This window comes from Chionomys nivalis, chromosome 24, assembly GCF_950005125.1.
Source record: "Chionomys nivalis chromosome 24, mChiNiv1.1, whole genome shotgun sequence".
Classification (NCBI taxonomy): Eukaryota; Metazoa; Chordata; class Mammalia; order Rodentia; family Cricetidae; genus Chionomys; species Chionomys nivalis.
This window is the reverse complement of record NC_080109.1, coordinates 42,120,298-42,140,890: the sequence shown is the minus strand read 5'-3', so window position 1 is coordinate 42,140,890 and position 20,593 is coordinate 42,120,298. Positions and strand designations below refer to the sequence as shown.

At 41.8% G+C, this 20,593-nt stretch overlaps 1 protein-coding gene across 7 annotated transcripts in view; it reads left to right on the top strand.

Annotated features, from left to right (window-relative positions):
- Positions 1-144: 144 nt before the first annotated feature.
- Positions 145-20,593, top strand: part of Phc3 (polyhomeotic homolog 3) — a 74,114-nt gene continuing 53,665 nt past the window's right edge. For 5 of the 7 annotated variants that reach the window (XM_057756853.1, XM_057756852.1, XM_057756851.1 and 2 more), the window contains exons 1-5: positions 145-168; positions 4,015-4,180; positions 8,614-8,769; positions 13,072-13,149; positions 19,485-19,643. In XM_057756853.1, coding sequence (XP_057612836.1) covers positions 155-168; positions 4,015-4,180; positions 8,614-8,769; positions 13,072-13,149; positions 19,485-19,643 — 573 coding nt within the window. In that variant the 5' untranslated portion in view covers positions 145-154. The other 2 variants (XM_057756850.1, XM_057756855.1) reach the window with 2 other exon arrangements.

The window sequence follows — 20,593 nt, the reverse complement described above, 5'->3', positions numbered from 1 at the left end:
TCGCAGAGAGCTGAGGTGGGAGGGAGACAGCGACTCGCTGGCCTCACGTGACCTTAGGGGCCCCCTGGGCAGCTCGGATCCCGCCCCTCGGCTCGGGCGAGGGGGGGGGAGGGGAGGCGCATGCGCATGCCGTGTTAGTGATGGAGGAGAGAAGATGGCGGAAGCGGAGTGAGTGACTTGCTGGTGACTGATGTCGTAACCGGGGGGCGAGTGAGGGCAGCGACACGTCCCCCCGAGGGAGCTCTCAGGGCCCCGAGGCTGACAGTGCAGGGCTGAGAAGAGGCGAGAGTCCCGGCGTGGTGAGGGAGCCGGGCGGTGGAGGAGGAGGGTGGCAGGTCGGGTCAGCCTCCCCTCGGGAGTGCGTATGGCGCGGTCCGGCCCCGCCGCCGCGCGGCCCTACCCGTGCGGCCACCCTGGGGGCCCGGGCCTGCGGGGTCTCCCCGGACGCGAGCCCTGGGGCGCTCTTACCGGGCTGTCACCCTGGCCGCGGGCCCCGCCGAGGTGTGTCGGGTTTGGCGGCCGCCGCCAGGCCTCCGCGCTGGCTCCTGCGGCCCTAAGCTGTCCGTCCGTCAGTGTGGCGGGACCGCGGAGCCGGGGGACGGCGGGGGACCGCGGGGAGGCGTCCGGGCGGGCGGCAGCTGCGGCCTCGGCGGCCGAGGCACCGGGCCTTTCCTGGCGGGCCCCTCCGGGCTCGGGCTGCAGCGGCGTGCCTCCTCCCTGGAGGGCCGCATTCTTGGGTGGCGCTGTGATGGTATGCTAGGTTAGCGACTCGAAACTTCAGTGGTTCCCGGGTAGGCCTCTGGGGGGGCAGAGCCGAACGGTGCAGGTATTTCCACGCCAAGCCCATGCACTTACCGAAAGTGTTCTTTTGTACCAGGCCTCGAAACGTAACGCGATGATTTTTGGTCAGTTGCACTCACCAATGTTTAGAATTAATGTCTAGGTTCTCTGTGACCATTTTTGGTTAGTCAGAACTACTTGCCATCGCATTTGGGCTTGAGAACACAGCTGAGCAGAATAAGACTTTGAAAGTCCAGGGTCTGGGCTGGGATTCTGGATGTCATTGGTACATGGTGCAGACGTGTCATGACAGAGGGTAGTCGGAGTAAGATTTTACCTTACCGCTGATTGCGCGTCATATTGAACAGGTGCCGGATGATATTGTGGTTTGCTGATTAGAAGGCAATTAAAAAAAATAGCAACGAAGTATAAAAGTGTACGGTTCAACTTACAATAAAAGAAGTAGTGAGAAATCACTCCTCTCCATTTTCCCCTCCTTCTGTGTTTTTTTTGTTTTGTTTTTTTTTTTTTTTTGGGTATTTTCGAGACAGGGTTTCTCTGTGGTTTTGGAGCCTGTCCTGGAACTAGCTCTTGTAGACCAGGCTGGTCTCGAACTCACAGAGATCCGCCTGCTTCTGCCTCCCAAGTGCTGGGATTAAAGGCGTGCGCCGCCACCGCCCGGCTTCCCCTCCCTTCTGTAAAGTGAATGTTAATTCAGGGGTGGTGGGCTGGAGAATGAGTCTCACTGAGGCCAGCCTGGGCTACATAGTGATCCGTTGCTTTGTTTTAGAAAGACAAGCAATGTCCTTGTTATATTCTTGTCAATGATGGGAATGTCACTTTTAAATTTTATTTCTCAGGAGAAAAAGACAGATAAGGAAAGGGGAAACTAGTAAAACCTCCCGTGGTTCTCTGACCCTGGAGTGACAGCCAGAGGGTTCCAGTTTGGAACAACGTTGACCTCAGAGGTTCGAGTTTATCAAAACATTTAGTTAGGTGAAACTTTGTGCCGTAGCATAAATGACACAAGATTGTAATACTGGGGGAAAAAGATTGTAAAGTTTGCTACAAAAATGTATTTTACTAGCTCTATATAGGAAAGTGAGTCAGTTCTATTCTACCACCGCCCCAAATTTTAGAGCAATTCTCCATGAAAAAAGATTTTTGTAAGGATGTAAGAAGTTGCGCTGGGTGGTGGTGGCGCACGCCTTTAATCCCAGCACTCGGGAGGCAGAGGCAGGCGGATCTCTGTGCGTTCGAGGTCAGCCTGGTCTACAAGAGCTAGTTCCAGGACAGGCTCCAAAGCTACACTGAGAAACCCTGTCTCGAAAAACCAAAACAAACAAACAAACAAACAAAAAAGAAGTTGCTTTTATTGACTACTTCATTTCCTTCAGTGGACTAATCTGTTAGTAAGCTAAACTCTCTACTAGAATTAGTAAGGACAATGTTGTAGACTAATAAAAAAAGCTACAGAGAGCTGTAAAAAAATTAACTTAAAATGTTTATATGTATGGGTATTTTGCCTGCATATATGTCTCTGCATTACTCCATGGTTTGTGGCTGGCTCCTCAGAGGCCAGAAGAAGGCGTCTGATCCAGGGACTCAGTTCGGAGGGTTTTGAGCCTCTGTGTGGGTGCTGAGCATCAACCCAGGCTTTTTGCAAGAACAACTAGTGGTCTTAACCATTGTACCATCTCTTCAGCCCCACTAACTTTTTAATTTTTATTCTTTAATTAATTACTTTTCTTTTTAAGAGTCAGGATCTTGGTGTAGCCCAGGTTGGCCATATTTAGCTAAGGATGACCTTCCCTAAATGCTGGAATTACGTGTGTGTGTGTGCGCCACCATACCAGGTTTCCTGAGACTTTTTAAATAACCGTGTGGCACCTACAGTTAAACTAATGATTTTAAGTCCTTAGGAATCTTCTCTAAAGTATAGCTAAGAATGACTTTGAGGGATGGAGAGATGGTCAGCAGTTAGCAAAGGACCCGAGTTCAATTCTCGCACCCACATTGTGGCTTAGAACTGTTCATAACTCCCCATATGCATGTAGAGGAGCACACAGACACATATGCACTCTTCCCTGCAGACATCCAAGAAGGCATAAATAAGCAAAGAACTCTGATATTGCTTGGTTTCAGATCTATCAAATCTATCTTCTCTCTCTCTCTCTCTCTCTCTCTCTCTTTCTCTCTCTTCCTCCCTCTCTCTCTTTTTGAGGCAGAGTTTCTCTGTGTTCTGTGTAACCCTGGCTGTCCTGGAACTCTGTTTGACGATCAGGATATCCTCGAACTCGCAGAGATCTGCCTGCCTCTGTGCCTCCTGAGAGCTGGGATTAAAGGTGTGCAACACTACCTCTGGGCTTCAAATCTATCCTTTTTATTGAAAAATGTTTTCATACAATATATTTTGATTATGTTTTTTCCCTTTCCAATTCCTCCCAGATTCTCCCTATCTCCCTACCTACCCAGCTCTGTTCTTTTCCTCTCAGTCTTTTTTAAACAAACATAAAAACAAAAGCAAAACCCAGAAACAGCTGGGTGGTAGTGGCGTGTGCCTGATCCCAGCACTTGGGAGGCAGAGGCAGGTAGATCTCTGAATTTGAGGACAGCCAGGGCTACTCAGAGAAAACTTGTCTTGGGGAATGGAAAGAAAAAAGAAACCCAGGAATATATTACCCCACCACCCCCAATGACCCACAAAAGCGAAAATCAAAATAAATAACCAAAAGATCAATTCTAGACAAAAATTGCCAAAACAAAGCAAAATGAAGCAAAAGGTCCATAAAAGTTCATTTTGCATTGGCTGACTTCTCGTGGGCATGGGACCTGCCCTGAAGTGTGCCTTGATAGATATATCCAGTGAGACTTCTTTGGAGAAAATTTATTTTCCCATTGCCAATGGGTGTCAATTGCAGATAGCTTCTTGATTAGGACTGTGTCTACTTGCCTGTCTCTCAAATCTGTCCTTTTTCAATAATACAAACATGAACTTCAATCTAGCCTTGGTCTCAGTTACTGTTCTAAGTCATTTGAATTCCGTTTAGCAGATATTACTATCAACTATTCTGTGTACAGAAGAAATATGTTTCCCTTCTATTTGGTGATTGTGTGCTAGTTTTATTGTATTAAGACATTTAGACTCTTAACTAATTGTGTTTGTAGTGAGTATTGATTAAAGTTCATAAAATAGTGCTTTTTACCAGTACTGATCCTTTGTGTTGTCTGCAGATTTAAGGATCACAGTGCAGCTATGGATAGCGAACCAAACTCTGGAACATCTTCAGTGTCAACAACAGCCAATAGCACTACCACCACCACTATCACCACTTCCTCCTCTCGAATGCAGCAACCGCAGATCTCTGTCTACAGTGGTTCAGACCGACATGCTGTTCAGGTATTTCAGCTATATGCATGGGGAGGTTAAGACTGAAGATGGCGTACTGTTTTGTTCCTAAGTCAGTTGTATGTGTTGATTCATATCCTAAGATAGAATTGCAAAAGTTCAGTTTGGGAATGCAGCTCAGTGGTTGAGTGCTTGCTAGTCTGTGTTTGTTCTCTAGTATTGTCAAAAATCAAGTAAAAGAAAAGAAATAATATTAAGTTTTTAAAAACCAGTAAAGGTATTTAATAATTGTACTGTTGAGAGGCCTTACATTTATCCATGTGAACCTTATAAGATTATGTGTGAGGCAGTGAGAACCAGTACAGGACCAAACTAGACCCTCTGAGAATGGGCGACAGTCGTATGACCAGGGCACTGAGGGTCCACTGGCAGCGGCACCAGGATTTGTTCCCATGCTTGCACTGGCTTTTTGGAAACCCATTCTCTTTGGATGGATACTTTGTATAGCCTAGATGTGGTGGGAAGGGTCTTGGTCCTGCCTCAAAGCAATGTGCTAGACTTTGTTGACTCCCCGTGGGAAGCCTTGCCCTCTCTGAGGAGTGGATGAGGAGTGGGATGGGGGGTTGGAGGGGAGGGAAGGTGGAGGGAGCAGGAGGAGGGGAAGGAGTAGGAAAAGGATTTGACATATAAAATGAGAAAAGGTAGTTTTTTTTTTTTTTTTTAAAAAGATTATGTGTCAGGAAAATTGTAATCGAATGTCTCTATGTGCTGCTGTGAGAGTGGAAATATTATGTGTAAGATGTTTAGGATAGCTGCTTTTCTGACTTATTTAATATTTGAGCCCACCAGTGATTTAGAGAGGACGTCTCACCTCCAGGCAGTGTAAGAACTCTAAGCAGGACGGCTCTACAGCCTCTTGGTAGAGAGGGAAGAGAATATTTTGAAAGATGTTTATGCAGTCACTTAATTAAGAAAGTAAAATTGACTCAGTTGAACTTTATACCAGTAGAGACAATAAAGTATTGTTTTAAAAAAGACACGAGTGTTGCAGTCTGATGGGTTCTTTGTTTGAACTCTGTTTTCATTATTCTTAATATCTGTGTGTCCTTGGGCAAAAGACCTGATTGTCTCCCTGAGCCCCAGGAAACAGTAAGATGAGGATAACACTGTACTTTTATCAGTTACTGTGAGAATTAATGAAGCATCTAGAACTGTGTGGGGGACATACAGTTTCTAATAAATGACAGTAGTGTCTGTCTGTTGAACAACTTTTTGTGCCAAGCATTTAATGAATGCTTTCCTTATGTGGATTATTTTGTTTAATCCTCAGCAGACCTCTGTGCAGTAGGCATTTTACAAATGGGAAAACCAGAGTTTCAAATAGGCTAAATAATTCCAAAATCACATTGCTGGCCGGGCGGTGGTGGCGCACGCCTTTAATCCCAGCACTTGGGAGGCAGAGGCAGGTGAATCTCTGTGAGTTTGAGACCAGCCTGGTCTACAAGAGCTAGTTCCAGGACAGGCTCCAAAACCACAGAGAAACCCTGTCTCGAAAAACCAAAACCAAAACAAAACAAAATCACATTGCTGGTAGGTTTTCTGACTTCAGCTTCTGCTTCCATGTTACTTGCCTTCATTTTATAGGACTCTCAGTTGTGTTCTTTAAAGTTGTGTGTGTTTTTTTTTTTGTACTGGGAATCAAAATGTTCTTTAATAGTTGCTTTCTTCACTGTTTATGCCACACTCCTCCCTGTGCTCTGTCCTTCATGGTGGATAGAGGACAGTTTTAGTCCAGTCAGCACAGCAGAAATTCAAACTCGAATGCACAGTATGCTTTCAATGCCTTCTGTTTTCTCTGTGTGAGTGATATGTGGAAGGATATTATATTGAAGAACATACAGATGGTATGATATTTGACTATGCTGTTTTTTCATTTTCCACTTAAACTGGATAAATTCATAAATGAAATGTTACTGAGCAGGCACTGATAGGTCTCTCAGGAAGCTCAGACTCTTGTTATTACAGATCACTGAATTACCTCATCTAAGATGTCTTCAAAGCCATATTCATTGACCCAATTAAGTATCTTCTGTTTTCGTTATGTGGATTCTCTTCACCCTGGTTCCGTAGAGAAACAGTAAGAATGGTGTGCTGTGCTGTAACTTGCAGTTTCAGTGCTGGGTGTCTGTGGTACGTAGACCGCTGACACCGGCGGTACTGAGAGAACTGGGCATCAGGCTGCCTGTTCACTTGTTACTCAGTGTGAGTTTGTAGAAATTTGTTATGGAATTAGAAGATCATATGTGGATTTATCTGACCAAAGAGAAATACTGTAGGTCTGGGTCATTTAGTGTTTTGTCCATGGTCTTTGGCTACGAGTACTCAGCTAGGAATCTAAGAAGACTTCGTAACAGGAACAGTGTGTAGTTTGAGAGAGATAGGAACACAAATGAACAGTAACTCATGGAAATCTGAGTAAAGGTCATAAAGCTCTCCTGACTTCCTGTGGGTTATAGTACCTTTACACCATGGGTGCTGTGAAACCCTGCTGTAGTGCTGAGATTGGAGCTCTGCTGGTCCAGAGTCACAGTGCGTGTGATGAGGTAGTATGACTTACCTTTTGAACAGACGGGAGGAGGCTTTTCTATTGTCTTTTTAGAATGATTGGCCTCTGTGAGGGCTCAGATTTTATATCTATTAATAATCACTGTAATTTTTATAAGTTTATTTTTAACAAAATTACTCAATGTTATTAAAAAGATTGGATTTATTTATGTAAGTGTTTGACTGCATGTGTGTATGTCCACCAAGTATGTGAAGTGCCCATGAAGGCCAGAAGAGGGTGTCCCGTTCTCTAGAACTGGAGCTGTAGATGGTTGAGAGCCACCACATGGGTGCTGGGAACTGAGTCTGGGTCCTTTGAAAGAGCAAGTGTTCTTGACAGTTGAGCCATCGCTCCAGCCCTATATATATGTTTTTCATGTGTGTGTTCGCCTGCGTGTATATATGTGTACCACGTGTGTGCCACTTTCCCACCCAAAGATGGTGTCAGGTGCTCTGGAACTGCAGTTATAGGCAGTTGTGAACGACCACATGGTCTTGGGAGCCATACTTAGGTCCTTCACTGAGCCAGGTCCCCAGCTCTAGTAGTTGTTAAAATATTCTTCTGCCAGAGTCCCAGGAGCTGGTGAGATGGCTCAGCAGATAAAGGCATTTGTATTTGAGCCCAGCAGCCTGAGTTTGATTCCTAGAGTCCACATGGTGGAAGGAGAGAACCAGCTTCTGCAAGTTTCCTCTGACCTCATGCACACATGCCTTGGTACATCAGTACACAAATAAAGAAATACAGTTTTAAAATAAAGATTAAGACTAGTCCTATGTGGAAACAAAAAATCAGGTATTTGGGGGCTGGAGAGATGGCTCAGAGGTTAAGAGCATTGCCTGCTCTTCCAAAGGTCCTGAGTTCAATTCCCAGCAACCACATGGTGGCTTACAACCATCTGTAATGAGGTCTGGTGCCCTCTTCTGGCCTTCAGGCATACACGCAGACAGAATATTGTATACATAATAAATAAATAAATATTAAAAAAAATCAGGTATTTTTTAAAAATTAAAAAATTATTGAGTCTTTTTATACTTGTTTAATTTTATACAGTGTTTAATATAATTGAAGGACTTTCAGACACGTGTAGAAAAGTTCAAACCAGACACTAATTTTATCATACTTACCTTGTTATTTACTTGAGTATTTTAAGACCAAATGGTATCCTACTCAGTGATTTTTTTCACCTTGAAATATATTGGTACGTGGTATCAGATAGCTCTGTATCTGCACTGTATAATAGAGAAGTCACTAGGCATACCTGTAGCAATTTATATTAAAACTAAAATTCAAGTTCAGTTGAAAGTCAAACCTACTTCTTTGCTCCAGCCATTTTTATGTACTTGCTGGACGTGTAGCTGGTGGTCATTGCGTTTGTCTGTATTACTGTTGGTAATGACTGCATGGTGAAAGTACCCTTTTTACATATGCCCTGAAACCTACCAAGTTGTATTCAGAAAACCTATAAAACTTAATACTAGTGTAGGAAGGATTATTTTTGTAGTCAGTAGTAGTATTCTTTTGGATCTTTGTCCATCCTATAGGTATAACTTAACATATCCCTTTCATTAGTAATTTTTTTGACTACTAATGAGATTTTAAGATTTCATGTATTTTTGCCATTCTACTTTAAATGAATGATCTGGGTAATTTAACCTAGTGATATGTAACAATAGGTAAATGTCTCAATAAGTTTAATGAGTATTAAAATAGTAAAAACTTAAACTGCACTTTTTATCCTCAAGTTTATGGTTAAGCTGATGGTTGATCTGAAGTTTCAATGGTGGAGCCTAGACTCAGCATGCATAAAACCTCAAAACCAAAGGGGGAAAAGATAGAGATTGAGACGCTGATTTGACATAGGGTCCTTACCTTATCACAGGTAATTCAACAGGCATTGCATCGCCCCCCCAGCTCGGCTGCTCAGTACCTCCAGCAGATGTACGCGGCTCAGCAACAGCACTTGATGCTGCACACGGCTGCTCTTCAGCAGCAGCATCTCAGCAGCTCCCAGCTCCAGAGCCTCGCTGCTGTCCAGGTGAGAACACAGCGGGCAGTGTGTCAGAGAGTCACAGCTGGAGTACATAGGCAGGTGTCCTGTCAGCGTTCTTCACGGCTGTGATTGTCTCCCCTAGAGGGGAGGAGAATGGATAGGTTTTGTATGTTGTCTTGTTGTTCTTTATCCAAGTTAGATAAATGTTCTGTATATGGTGTACTTTTGTCTCTGAAATTTGAGGGACAACATTGAATACTTAATGTTACATGAATTACATTTTTTTAAATCCAAAAGTAAGCTAGTTTTTTTTTCTTTTTATGTCTGTAGTTTATATTCATTAAAGAATATCAAGTGGGGCCGGGCAGTGGTGGCGCACGCCTTTAATCCCAGCACTCGGGAGGCAGAGGCAGGCGGATCTCTGTGAGTTCGAGACCAGCCTGGTCTACAAGAGCTAGTTCCAGGACAGGCTCCAAAACCACAGAGAAACCCTGTCTCGAAAAACCAAAAAAAAAAAAAAAAGAATATCAAGTGGAATAAAAGTACAAGAGGAAAATGAAATCAGTCCTATCAGTAACATAATTTTATCATTAAATGTTTGTGTCTTAAAAACATTTTCGCTAATATTGTACAATTTAAACTTTTTGTGAGATTTAGTTGTTAATCTTAAATCTCAACAAAAAATAATCTTAATTCGCAGAACCTGAAAAAAGATGTTTTTTTTTTTTTTTTTTTTTTTTTTTTTGGTTTTTCGAGACAGGGTTTCTCTGTGGCTTTGGAGCCTGTCCTGGAACTAGCTCTTGTAGACCAGGCTGGTCTCGAACTCACAGAGATTCACCTGCCTCTGCCTCCCAAGTGCTGGGAAAGATGTTTTTCTGATTGTAGGTATTTTGCTTCTTTTCAATAGTGTACTTTTGATTTTTTTTTCTTTTTTCGAAGACAGTGTCTTCTTACTTATGTAGCCCAGACTGGCCTCATTCTCATGGAAATCCACTTGCTTCTGCCTCCCAAATGCTGATATTAGAGATGTGTACCACTATGCTAGGCTTCAACAGTAGAATTTTTTTTTTGTTATTGTTTTGTTTTGTCTTTTTGAGACATGGTTTCTCTGTGTAGCCCTGGCTGTCCTGGAACTCACTCTGTAGACCAGTCTGACCTCAAACTCACAGAGATCCTTCTGCCTGCCTCTGCCTTCAGAGTGCTGGGATTAAAGGCGTGCGCCATCATCAACTGGTAGTAGAATTTAGAATACTGTTTTGAATAATACTTATGTATATGATTTAAGAAAATTGAAACCTGCCGGACGGTGGTGCACGCCTTTAATCCCAGCACTTGGGAGGCAGAGGCAGGCGGATCTCTGGGAGTTCGAGGCCAGCCTGGTCTACAAGAGCTAGTTCCAGGCCAAGCTCCAAAGCTACAGAGAAACCCTGTCTCGAAAAACCAAAAAAAAAAAAAAAAAAAAAAAAGAAAATTGAAACCCATTGACTTGCTATAGCTTGAGTTTCTTTTTCTTTCCTTTTCTTTCTTTCTTTTTTTTTTTTTTGAGGCAGGGTTTCTCTGTGTAGCCCTGGCTGCCCTGGAACTTGCTCTGTAGACCAGGCTGTCCTGGAACTAGGGATCTGCCTGCTTCTTCCTCCTGAGTGCTGGGATTAAAGGCATGCATCACAACTACCTATTTTTATTTCCTTTTAAAATAAAATTATTAGTGGTTTTGGTTTGTTTGAGATTCCCTATGAGTGTGTGATTGTATGTATTTAAATGTGCAATGATTATACCCATGTGTGCACATGTGGAAGCCAGAACAGGATGCCAGGTATCTTTAGTTTTCTCTCGCTATAGCTCTCCTATCTGTTTGCCTTGAAACAGGGTCTCTTAGGAACCAGAAGCTCACTGTTTTTTTTTATTTTTTTATTTTATTTATTTATTTATTTATTTTTTTGGTTTTTCGAGACAGGGTTTCTCTGTGGTTTCGGAGCCTGTCCTGGAACTAACTCTTGTAGACCAGGCTGGTCTCGAACTCACAGAGATCCGCCTGCCTCTGCCTCCCGAGTGCTGGGATTAAAGGCATGCGCCACCACCGCCCGGCCAGAAGCTCACTGTTACAGCTAGGCTACCGCCTGCAGGATCTCCCTGCCTTTGTCCTTTAATACTGGGTTTAAAGGAGTGTAAAGCCATGTCTGGCTTTTTATGTGAATGCTAGGGATTCAAACTCAGTGTCCTTGGGCTTACAGAGCAAGTGTTCTTACCCTCAGAGCCATCTCTGCAACTCTTCGTTTCTTTTTCATGATGGAGTAGGAACTCAACTTCTTTTTTAAAAAATTTATTTAACTTTATGTGCAATGGTACAAAGGTGTTGGACCCCAAGAACTGGAGTTACAGACAGTTGTGAGCTGCCATGTGGGTGCTGGGAATTGAACCTAGGTCCTCTGGAAGAGTGGCCAGAGCTTTTAACCCCTAAGCTGTCTCTCTAGCCCCAGAACTCAACTTTTAAAGATAACATAGAATGAAATTGATGATGAGTGTTCTTACAGTCTGGAGAATGACCTACCATAGTCTTATTTTTTTGTTTTGTTTTGGTTTTTGAGACAGGGTTTCTCTGTGTAGCATTGGCTGTCCTGGTGAATTTACTCTGTAGACCAGGCTGGTCTCAAACCCAGAGCTTCACCTGCTTCTGCCTCCCAACTGCTAGGATTAAAGGTGTGCCCTACCACCACCTGGCTTATTTTATGTTTTGAAGTAATGAGTTTGTTAAGTAGATAGTAAGCGAAAGTAAAGTATAGATAAATAGGTAGAAATAAAAACATCAAATTAGGTGCTCAAAATAGCCAGCAGGGCAAGCCCCACTGAGGCCGTCAGTTGGAGTTCCTAATGGAACGCCCTGGGTTAAGAAGAGTGTCCTGTCAGGTAAGACTCCCAAGTACCAGCACAAATAACAGAGCAGAAAAGTAATATCACATCAGGGATTTGCAAAACCAGCAAAAACCCAGCCAACTAGCTGAAGTTCCCAGTGGACATGGCCAGTTGGAGCAGAGTATCCTGTTGGGTGAGGCTTCCAAGTAAAAGAATGCATAGTAATGTATAAAGATAACATCATCAAATTGGTACTTACAGACTCCAACAAAAACCAGCAAAGAAAGAGTCATCTAGAGTTTTCTCTGTATGGTTGAGCTCCACCTACACCCTTTCCCCTATGACCAAACTTTCAGCTTTTCTTTCCCTTTTATTTTAATATTTACATATTTAAGTATTTTATTATTTATTTATTTTTAAAATATTTATTTACTTATTATGCATACAGTGTTCTGTCTGCGTGTATGCCTTCTGGCCAGAAGAGGGCACCAGACCTCATTACAGATGGTTGTGAGCCACCATGTGGTTGCCGGGAATTGAATTCAGGACCTTTGGAAGAGCAGGCAATGCTCTTAACCTCTGAGCCATCTCTCCAGCCGCCTTTATTATTTATTTATGTACATGTGTGTGTTTGTATGCTCACCTATATGCTAGAGCCTGTGGAGGCCAGAAGCGGGCATTGGATCCCCTGGAGCTGCAGTGTCAGGCAATTGTGAGCCACTGTCCATGAATGCTAGGAACCCAACCCTGCTCCATCTGCAAGAGTAGCTCTCTTAACTATTGAGCCATCTTTCCAGCCCCAGTTTGAGCACTTTTATTTCATGGAATAGACAATAATAATATCTGAAGGGAATGGTTTATGTTTTCTTCTCTTGGGCTATTTTGCTTCTTTCTTCCCTTCTATCCCAGAGTTTGTGAGGTCCAGCTCATTCCCAGGCAAGGAGTCTCAGTAGACACTTGACATAATGAAACATGCTTGGGGCTGACGTTTGTAGGGGGCAATCCTACTTCTAGTACTAACTGCTCAGTGAACTCAGACAACATATGACAATTTACCAACATAGTATACATTATGAGAATGCAGCTAATAAAGCAAGATTAGGGTCTTTGAGATGGCTTAGAGGGTAAAGGCACCAGCTGCTATGCTTGGCAACAGATGTGATGAACTGAGTTTGGTTCCTTGGACCCACATGGTAGAAGTTGTGTTCTGTGAAGCACGTGTGTGCAGTAACATAAAACCAATCCATACAGAAATGTAGAAGTAAGACCAGTCAGTGTGGCCTTTGTTTTCACCTTTGTTTTTTTCTTTTTTTTAAAAAATGGCCAGGGTCAAGCCATGTTGAACATAAAATGATTTGTTTCATAGATAGGCTTGAGAATTTTTATTGTAGTTTTGTATTATTGTGACTCAAGGAAGAGTTTGTTCCCTCCTCCCCCCAGGAAGTTTTTAGCTTTATGTTTTACAGACATGTCACAATAGTTTTCTTACTATTCTAGGCAAGCTTGTCCAGTGGAAGGCCATCTACATCCCCGACAGGAAGTGTCACACAGCAGTCAAGCATGTCCCAGACATCTGTGAGTATCCTAAAATTTCTTCTAGATTTAAAATTTTTAATTATTGTTTTGCAAAAGTAAACTTATTAGTCATGAGGCTGTTGTTTAGTTAACGAGTGCCTGGAAATGGGAGTAATAGGTTGGAGATAGAACTTTTGAAAATGTGAGGTTTTTAAAAAAGGCTTATTTTTCCAGGCAGTTGTGGCATATACCTGTAAACCCAAAGCTCTGGAGGCAGAGGCAAGTGGATCTATGTGAATTCACAAGGCCAGGCTGACCTACAGAGTGAATTCCAGGACAGCCAGGGCTACACAGAGAAACCCTGTCTCAAACAACAACAAGCATTTTTTCTATGACTTTATGTGTGAGGTACTTACAGAAACTGTGATTCCAAGTGAATAAAAAATTTGTTTTTTGTTTTTCGAGACAGGGCTCCCCTGTGTAATAGTCTTAGCTGTCTTAGAACTAGCTCTTGTAGATCAGGCTGGCCTCTAACTCACAGAGATTTACCTGCCTCTGCTTCCTGAGTGCTGGGATCAAAGGCATGTGCCACTACCTCCTGGCCGTGAATATACTTTTTTTTTAACACTTAACTTTTTTTTATGTTTTCTTTTTTTTATTGATATTTATTGAGCTTTATATTTTTCTCTGCTCCCTTCCCTGCTTCTCACCTCCTCCCTTAAACCCTCCCCCAAGGTCCCCATGCTCCCAGTTTACTTAGAAGATCTTGTCTTTTTCTACTTTCTACTTCCCATGTAGATTAGATCTATGTAAGTCTCTGTTAATATCCTCATTGTTGTCTAAATTCTCTGGAATTGTGTTTTGTAGGCTGGCTTTCTTTGCTTTATGTTTAAAAACCACCTATGAGTGAGTACATGCCATAATTGTCTTTCTGTGTCTGGGTTACCTCACTCAAAATAATGTTTTCTAGCTCCATCCATTTTCCTGCAAAATTCAAGATGTCATCATTTTTTTTGCTGTGTAGTGCTCCATTGTGTAAATGCACCACATTTTCCTTATCCATTCTTCGGTCGAGGGGCATTTAGGTTGTTTCCAGGTTCTGGCTATGACAAACAAAGCTGCTATGAACATAGTTGAGCACATGTCCTTGTGGCATGATTGAGCATCCTTTGGATATATTACCCAAAAGTGGTATTACTGGGTCTTGAGGAAGGTTGTTTCCTAATTTTCTGAGAAGTCGCCACACTGACATCCAGAGGGGTTATACCAGCTTGCAATTCCACCAGCAGTGCAGAAGTGTTCCCTTTTCCCCACATCCTCTCCAGCATAAGTTGTCATCAGTGTTTTTGATCTTGGCCATGTGAATATACTTTTAAATGGCATAATGATACTTGTCCTAAGATAGATAGCACTGTACCATGGAGTATGCCAAAACTGAATGGCTTGTTGGGTACAAGAAGTATGAAGGGAGAATAGCTGTTTTGTTTATTGTTTTGGCGAGCTAGCTCTCCCACAGGTGATTTGACCAGAAGCATATTACAATGGCTAAGTAGCTTACAAAACTTGGTTCAACAGTAGCAGAGACATGTAGTTGGATTTTTCTCTGGATTGTCAGCTCCCAAATAACAACACAGAGACTTATTATTTTGAAAGCTTGACCTTATCTTAGGCTTGTCCCACTAGCTCTTATTGCTTAAATTAACTCATTTTTTTAATCTACATTTTTTCTAAATATTTATTTATTTATTATGTATACAATATTCTGTCTGTGTGTATGCCTGCAGGCCACAAGAGGGCACCAGACCTCATTACAGATGGCTGTGAGCCACCATGTGGTTGCTGGGAATTGAACTCAGGACCTTTAGAAGAGCAGGCAATGCTCTTAACCTCTGAGCCATCTCTCCAGCCCTAAATCTACGTTTTGTTATGTGACTTTTATCTCTCGCCCATTTTGTGTATCTAACTTGTTCTGTAGTGTCTTTAGTGTGCCTAGATTCAACTCCTCCTCCCTCTCTCTGCCTGGAAGTACTACTGTACCTCCTGCCCAGCTGTTGGCCATCCAGCTCTTTAATTAAACCAGTCATAGCAATAATGTATCTTTACCCATTGTGCACATATCCCACAACAGAGACAGATGTGGTAACAGAAGTAATAATGAGCAATGAATTATTAGGTGACAGTCTACTCATGCTCTTGGTGATCTCCTTCCCCTCCGACTCCTACAGTCTTTTCTCCCCCTTGCCCATGGGGGTTTCCTGGTAGAGGCCTCTGCCCCTGCTCCCTTCTGCTGCCGGAGAAAGACTCATTAAGACTGAACAAGGAGTATAGCAGAATATCATTAGGAATCATTTCGTTGCTTCTGTTTTTTTTTTGTTTTTTTTTTTTAATCATTCTTGTCTACAAGAGCTAGTTCCAGGACAGGCTCCAAAACCACAGAGAAACCCTGTCTCGAAAAAACCAAAAAAAAAAAAAAAAAAATCATTCTTGTTTAGTTCTTCCCTAGTAACCAGTCTCTAGTTCCTGGCCATCTAGGCAGTGTGGGGTAGGAGCTCCCTCTTGTGGCATGGACCTCAAGTTAAACCAGACATTGGCCGGCCACTCCCACAAATTCTGAGCACATCTAGCAGGCAGGACAGATTGTTTGTGGAGGGTTTTGTTATGTTGTGATCATATTCCATTTTAATTTTTGAGACAATGTTTCTAATTGAAACTGAGCTCCCTGCCTGCCTCAGAATGGCTATCCAGCAAGTCCCAGGGATCTTCCTGTCTCTGCCTTCCCAGAGCTGAGATTATACATGTGTGTGTGTTCCACCTTTTCTGTTGGTACTGGAACCAACATCCTTGTGCGACAGGCACTTTATTGAATCTCTCCAGCCTGTGTTCAGTACTTTTTAATGCTGCTGTGCTGTCAGCCACAGTATTGAGTACCAAAGATACAAGTAAGTAGTCAAAGGCTATTATGGTGGGCATTCTGTTTGACAGGCTGTTTTCTGATGCCTTACTTGTAGTATGCACATTGGTGATAAACTTGAATCCTTAGTATGCCTGAAAATTTGTAATTTGTATCTTTTGTAATTATTTTAACAAAGGTGTTGTATTAAGCACTTTTCAGGAAATTTGAAAACAAGGATGATTGTTTTCAGAATTTTAGTTATTAAGCCTAAAAATGTAACTTGATCATAGCATGCCAGACTGCAAGGACTGAAAACAGACATCTACTTCATTACAGACAGAAACAGAAGCAGCAAGGATCAGAGCTGGGGTAGACAGGGAAAAGGCCAAGGAGCTGTAACACACTGAGAGGACAAAAGTCATCCCTGCTGGCCCTAGCAAGATAGATTACGTGAACCTAACAAAGAATTTCAGATAGCTGCTTTGAGGAAACTGAAAGCTTTAAATACAGAAACCAATTCAGAGATTTCATCAGAGATAGTTAACAGATTAAAATTTAAAACAAAAAATCCAACACAAGTCCTTGAACTGAAAAATACATTGAAGAAGAATGAAAGAAAAAAACGAACCCAACATCAAGAGTAAAACTAACCAAGCAAAACAAGAATCTGTGGACTTCAAAGACAGATAACTTGAAAATGCAGCCTGGGTTATAGCCTGTGATCTCCAGGAACGCCTTAGCCCCACACTGGAACCTTCTGATTCAGCACTAACACCTGTAGCCCCCACCTCTGCTCCTGAGGTTTGTATGCAATTCAAGTCTTTGCAGGCAACTAAATTTCAGTTCATATTACAGAGTTTATGAATCCTATCTAGGGCAAGGGCAGGTTGAAAGATTTAGTCAGTGGGTACTAGTCTAGAATTAGGGTTTTTAGGGGTTGGAGAGTCTGCCTGGGCTGGGAAGGGGTAACCCAGGTGATGTAAAGGGTTTCTTCTCTTCAGCAACGTCTTTTCTTACTGTGCCGTGACGTCTCCTGTGTGTCTCACCTGGGTCTCATGAAGGGAGTTTCATGTGCAGATACTTCAGGTTGACGTTTCCCTGATAGAATATTGCTGAAGAGCGCTGCTTCACCGTTTTATTCCATCAAATGCTAATGTATGAGATTATATTAGGGGACTATGCAGGGAGTGTGAATTTGGATTTTATACCCACACATGGTAAACCCCTGAACTTTTGAATCTCTTAGATGCCTCTCTCCACTCTTCCAGTACATCAGGACAGGTGTAACAACTTCCTAGCTGCTTCTCAGCATACATGAGTGGAACTTTTCACATATTGATCAGCCTTTCTCAGAATCTTGTTTCAAAATAGAGATCTCACTTCCAGCTTTACCGTATAATAGACCAATGTGGACATTCCATCTTTGTAGGCTTAATAAACCTAGAGGTGCGTTGGTGTCGTTTGTTGCTACATGTCTGGGTTTGCATTTCTGACTGACCCCTGGACATTTACCTTCCCTGCTCCCTTGTGCATTTCAATTACGTTTCATTTTCATGTCAATTTGAGCATTTCAGAGAGTATCTTTGAGACATGAATGTGTACTCACTTCCTGAATCAGAAGTCTAGTAAGCTATTTCTTAATTTTGTTCTCTACTTTGTTCCACAAAAACGATTTAAGGTGAGGTTGAATTATGTTATTCTCTGCAATTGTTTAAGAATGGGTGGTACATGAACATGAAATGACTTGGAAAGACGAGAAAGGATGTATGTATCTCTCTTTTCCCCGTTTCTCCACCTACCTCTTTCCATTTCCCCTTCGCAGATCTAAGCAAGTTGACAGTTTCTAATCTATTTTCCAGGGATCTGTTAGTCTATGCACTTTCTATTTTTGAGCTAGGATCTTGTTATGTAGTTCATGCTGGCCAGGAATTTGAAGTGCAGCTTAGTTCAGACTCACCATGAACTAGTAGGTCTCCTACCTCAGCCTTTCTAGCTCTGGATTACAAGCTTGTGTCACCCATTCAGCTACATACTAATTTTCTCTCTCTCTCTCTCTCTCTCTCTCTCTCTCTCTCTCTCTCTCTCTCTCTCTCTCTCTCTCTTCTTTTCTGCCCAGATCTCATGTTCCCCAGGTTGACCTGGCACTTAATCATCAGTAGCCCAGGGGCTGGCCATTAATCCACAAGCCTCCTGCCTTACCCTCTTGAGTGCTGGATTACATGAGACATAAATCACTACCTCTGCTTGCTAACTTGCTAAGTATTTCCTTTTTCTTTTCTTTTCCCTCCCTTCCTCCCTCTCTCTTTCTTTTTTTCCCTCCCTCCCTCCCTCCCTCCCTCCCTCCCTCCCTCCCTCCCTCCCTCCCTCCCTCCCTCCCTTCCTTTCTTTCTGCTTTTTGAGACAAGGTCTCTCTGTAACAGCTCTGGCTGTCCTGGAACTTGCTTTGTAGACAAGGCTGGCCTCGAACTCACAAAGATCTGCTTGCCTCTGCCTCCTGAGTGCTGGTATTAAAGACATGTGCAACCACTGCCTGGCTTCTAATTAATTCTTTTTTTTTTTTTTTTTTTTTTTTTTGATTTTTCGAGACAGGGTTTCTCTGTAGGTTCCTGTCCTGGAACTAGCTCTTCTAGACCAGGCTGGCCTCGAACTCACAGAGATTCACCTGCCTCTGCCTCCCGAGTGCTGGGATTAAAGGCGTGCGCCACCACTGCCCGGCTCTAATTAATTCTTTTTTTTTTAAAAAGATTTATTTATTATGCATACAATGTTCTGTTAACATATATACACCAGAAGAGGTACCAGATCTCATTATAGATGGTTGTGAGCCACCATGTGGTTGCTGGGAACTGAACTCAGGACCTTTGGAAGAACAGCTAGTGCTCTTAACCTCTGAGCCATCTCTCCAGCCCCTCTAATTAATTCTTAAGCATGACTTTAAACTTTAAAATGTTGATACATTAATTTCATAGCCAATATTCAGGATTTTTCCATCTGTTTAACAGATAGCAATTATATTTTCTTTGTTTTCAGAACCTTTAAGTTAAAACATTACAGTAATTATACGTTACCCACATGTTTTTCATATATGAATGAATTATTTGTGTTTTAATTTTTGTTCACTTCAGAAGCTCCTCAAAATATGACAGTGTGACAAAACAATGTATTACAATTAGAACTTTAAAGTGACTCTGTGTAATATTAAAGTAATTGGACATTATCCCTAGTTTTGGGGGAGGTAGTAGTAAAGCCATTTTTAAGTTGCTAGAAGTCTTCCTGAAATGTGGATGTGTTTGAAAGTTGTTCCAGTTAGTAAGTAGTCTGTGCTGTGTGTTTTCATGCAGTCTGTGCTTGTATGCAAATTGATGCCCAATATGAAGGGCTTTGTCGAAGATCAAAGCCTCTCCTTGAGGTTTCTACCATTGATTGTCTTGCTTCAGCTTCCTAAAGTTGAGAATATGGAGGTAAAACACGGAAGCATGACCTGTTACGTTTTCTTTCTTAGATCAACCTCTCCACTTCTCCTACACCTGCTCAGTTGATGAGTCGCTCCCAGGCTTCCAGTTCCACCAGCGGCAGTATTACCCAACAGACTATGTTACTAGGAAGTACCTCCCCTACCTTGACGGCCAGCCAAGCTCAAATGTATCTCCGAGCTCAGATGGTAAGATTTAAGATACCAGCTCTTCAGTATCTGAGGACTGGAGAGTTCCAATGCTTTTGGATTTGATGCAATAAGGCATTTTTAATACTTAAACAGTATTTATCAAGTGAGTGTGTGTGTGCGTGTGTGTATGTGTGTATGCTCAGCCTTTGAACACTTATAAATATGCATAAAAGTTCCACTGTGAATTAATAGGTCTTGGTAACAATATTTTTTAATACTGGTACTGATTTTAAAACCTTTTTTATATTTTGAGATCTCTACAATTGAAGAGCTTTTTATTACTGATGCCATCTTACAGTTTTATTATTTACAGTGTTATATAAATCAATTATTCTGCTGACATTGATGATTTGAGGAAATAGTTAGAAATATTAAAAACTTAGTTTTCAATGATAAGTAAGAATTTATGTCCAAGGACCTTCTGAAATCTGGATTGGAGTTCTGATAGTTTTTCAAATAATTCATAGCTTTGGTTATTACAGTCTCAAATTCTGTAAGGTTGCATTCTTATGTTTACTTCAGCTTTTATTTTTATTAATATAGGAATGTTAATTGATAATTTTATAATTAGATACCTACTGATTTCCTGATTTAATTGTTGACATTTTTAAAGGCATGTAGACATTGGCTGACATAATTTTGTACAGTTAAGCAAATGTTTTAATATATATCTTTTTATTTATATAAGATATATATATATATATATGAACCTAATTAGTTAGTTAGTTAATTTTGCAGTATCAGGGATTGAAACCAGGGCTTCATGATTACTAGAGAAGCATCCTATCAATACTCACCATCTTCGGCCTCCTTAGTATGCAGATTTTGACCAATGAACTGATTATATATCTGATCCCTATTCATTGAAAATTGGAAAGCAAGTTTTCAGTCTTATTTTTGGCAGGAATTGATGATGTGACACAACTTTTGTTCACAAATTATAAATA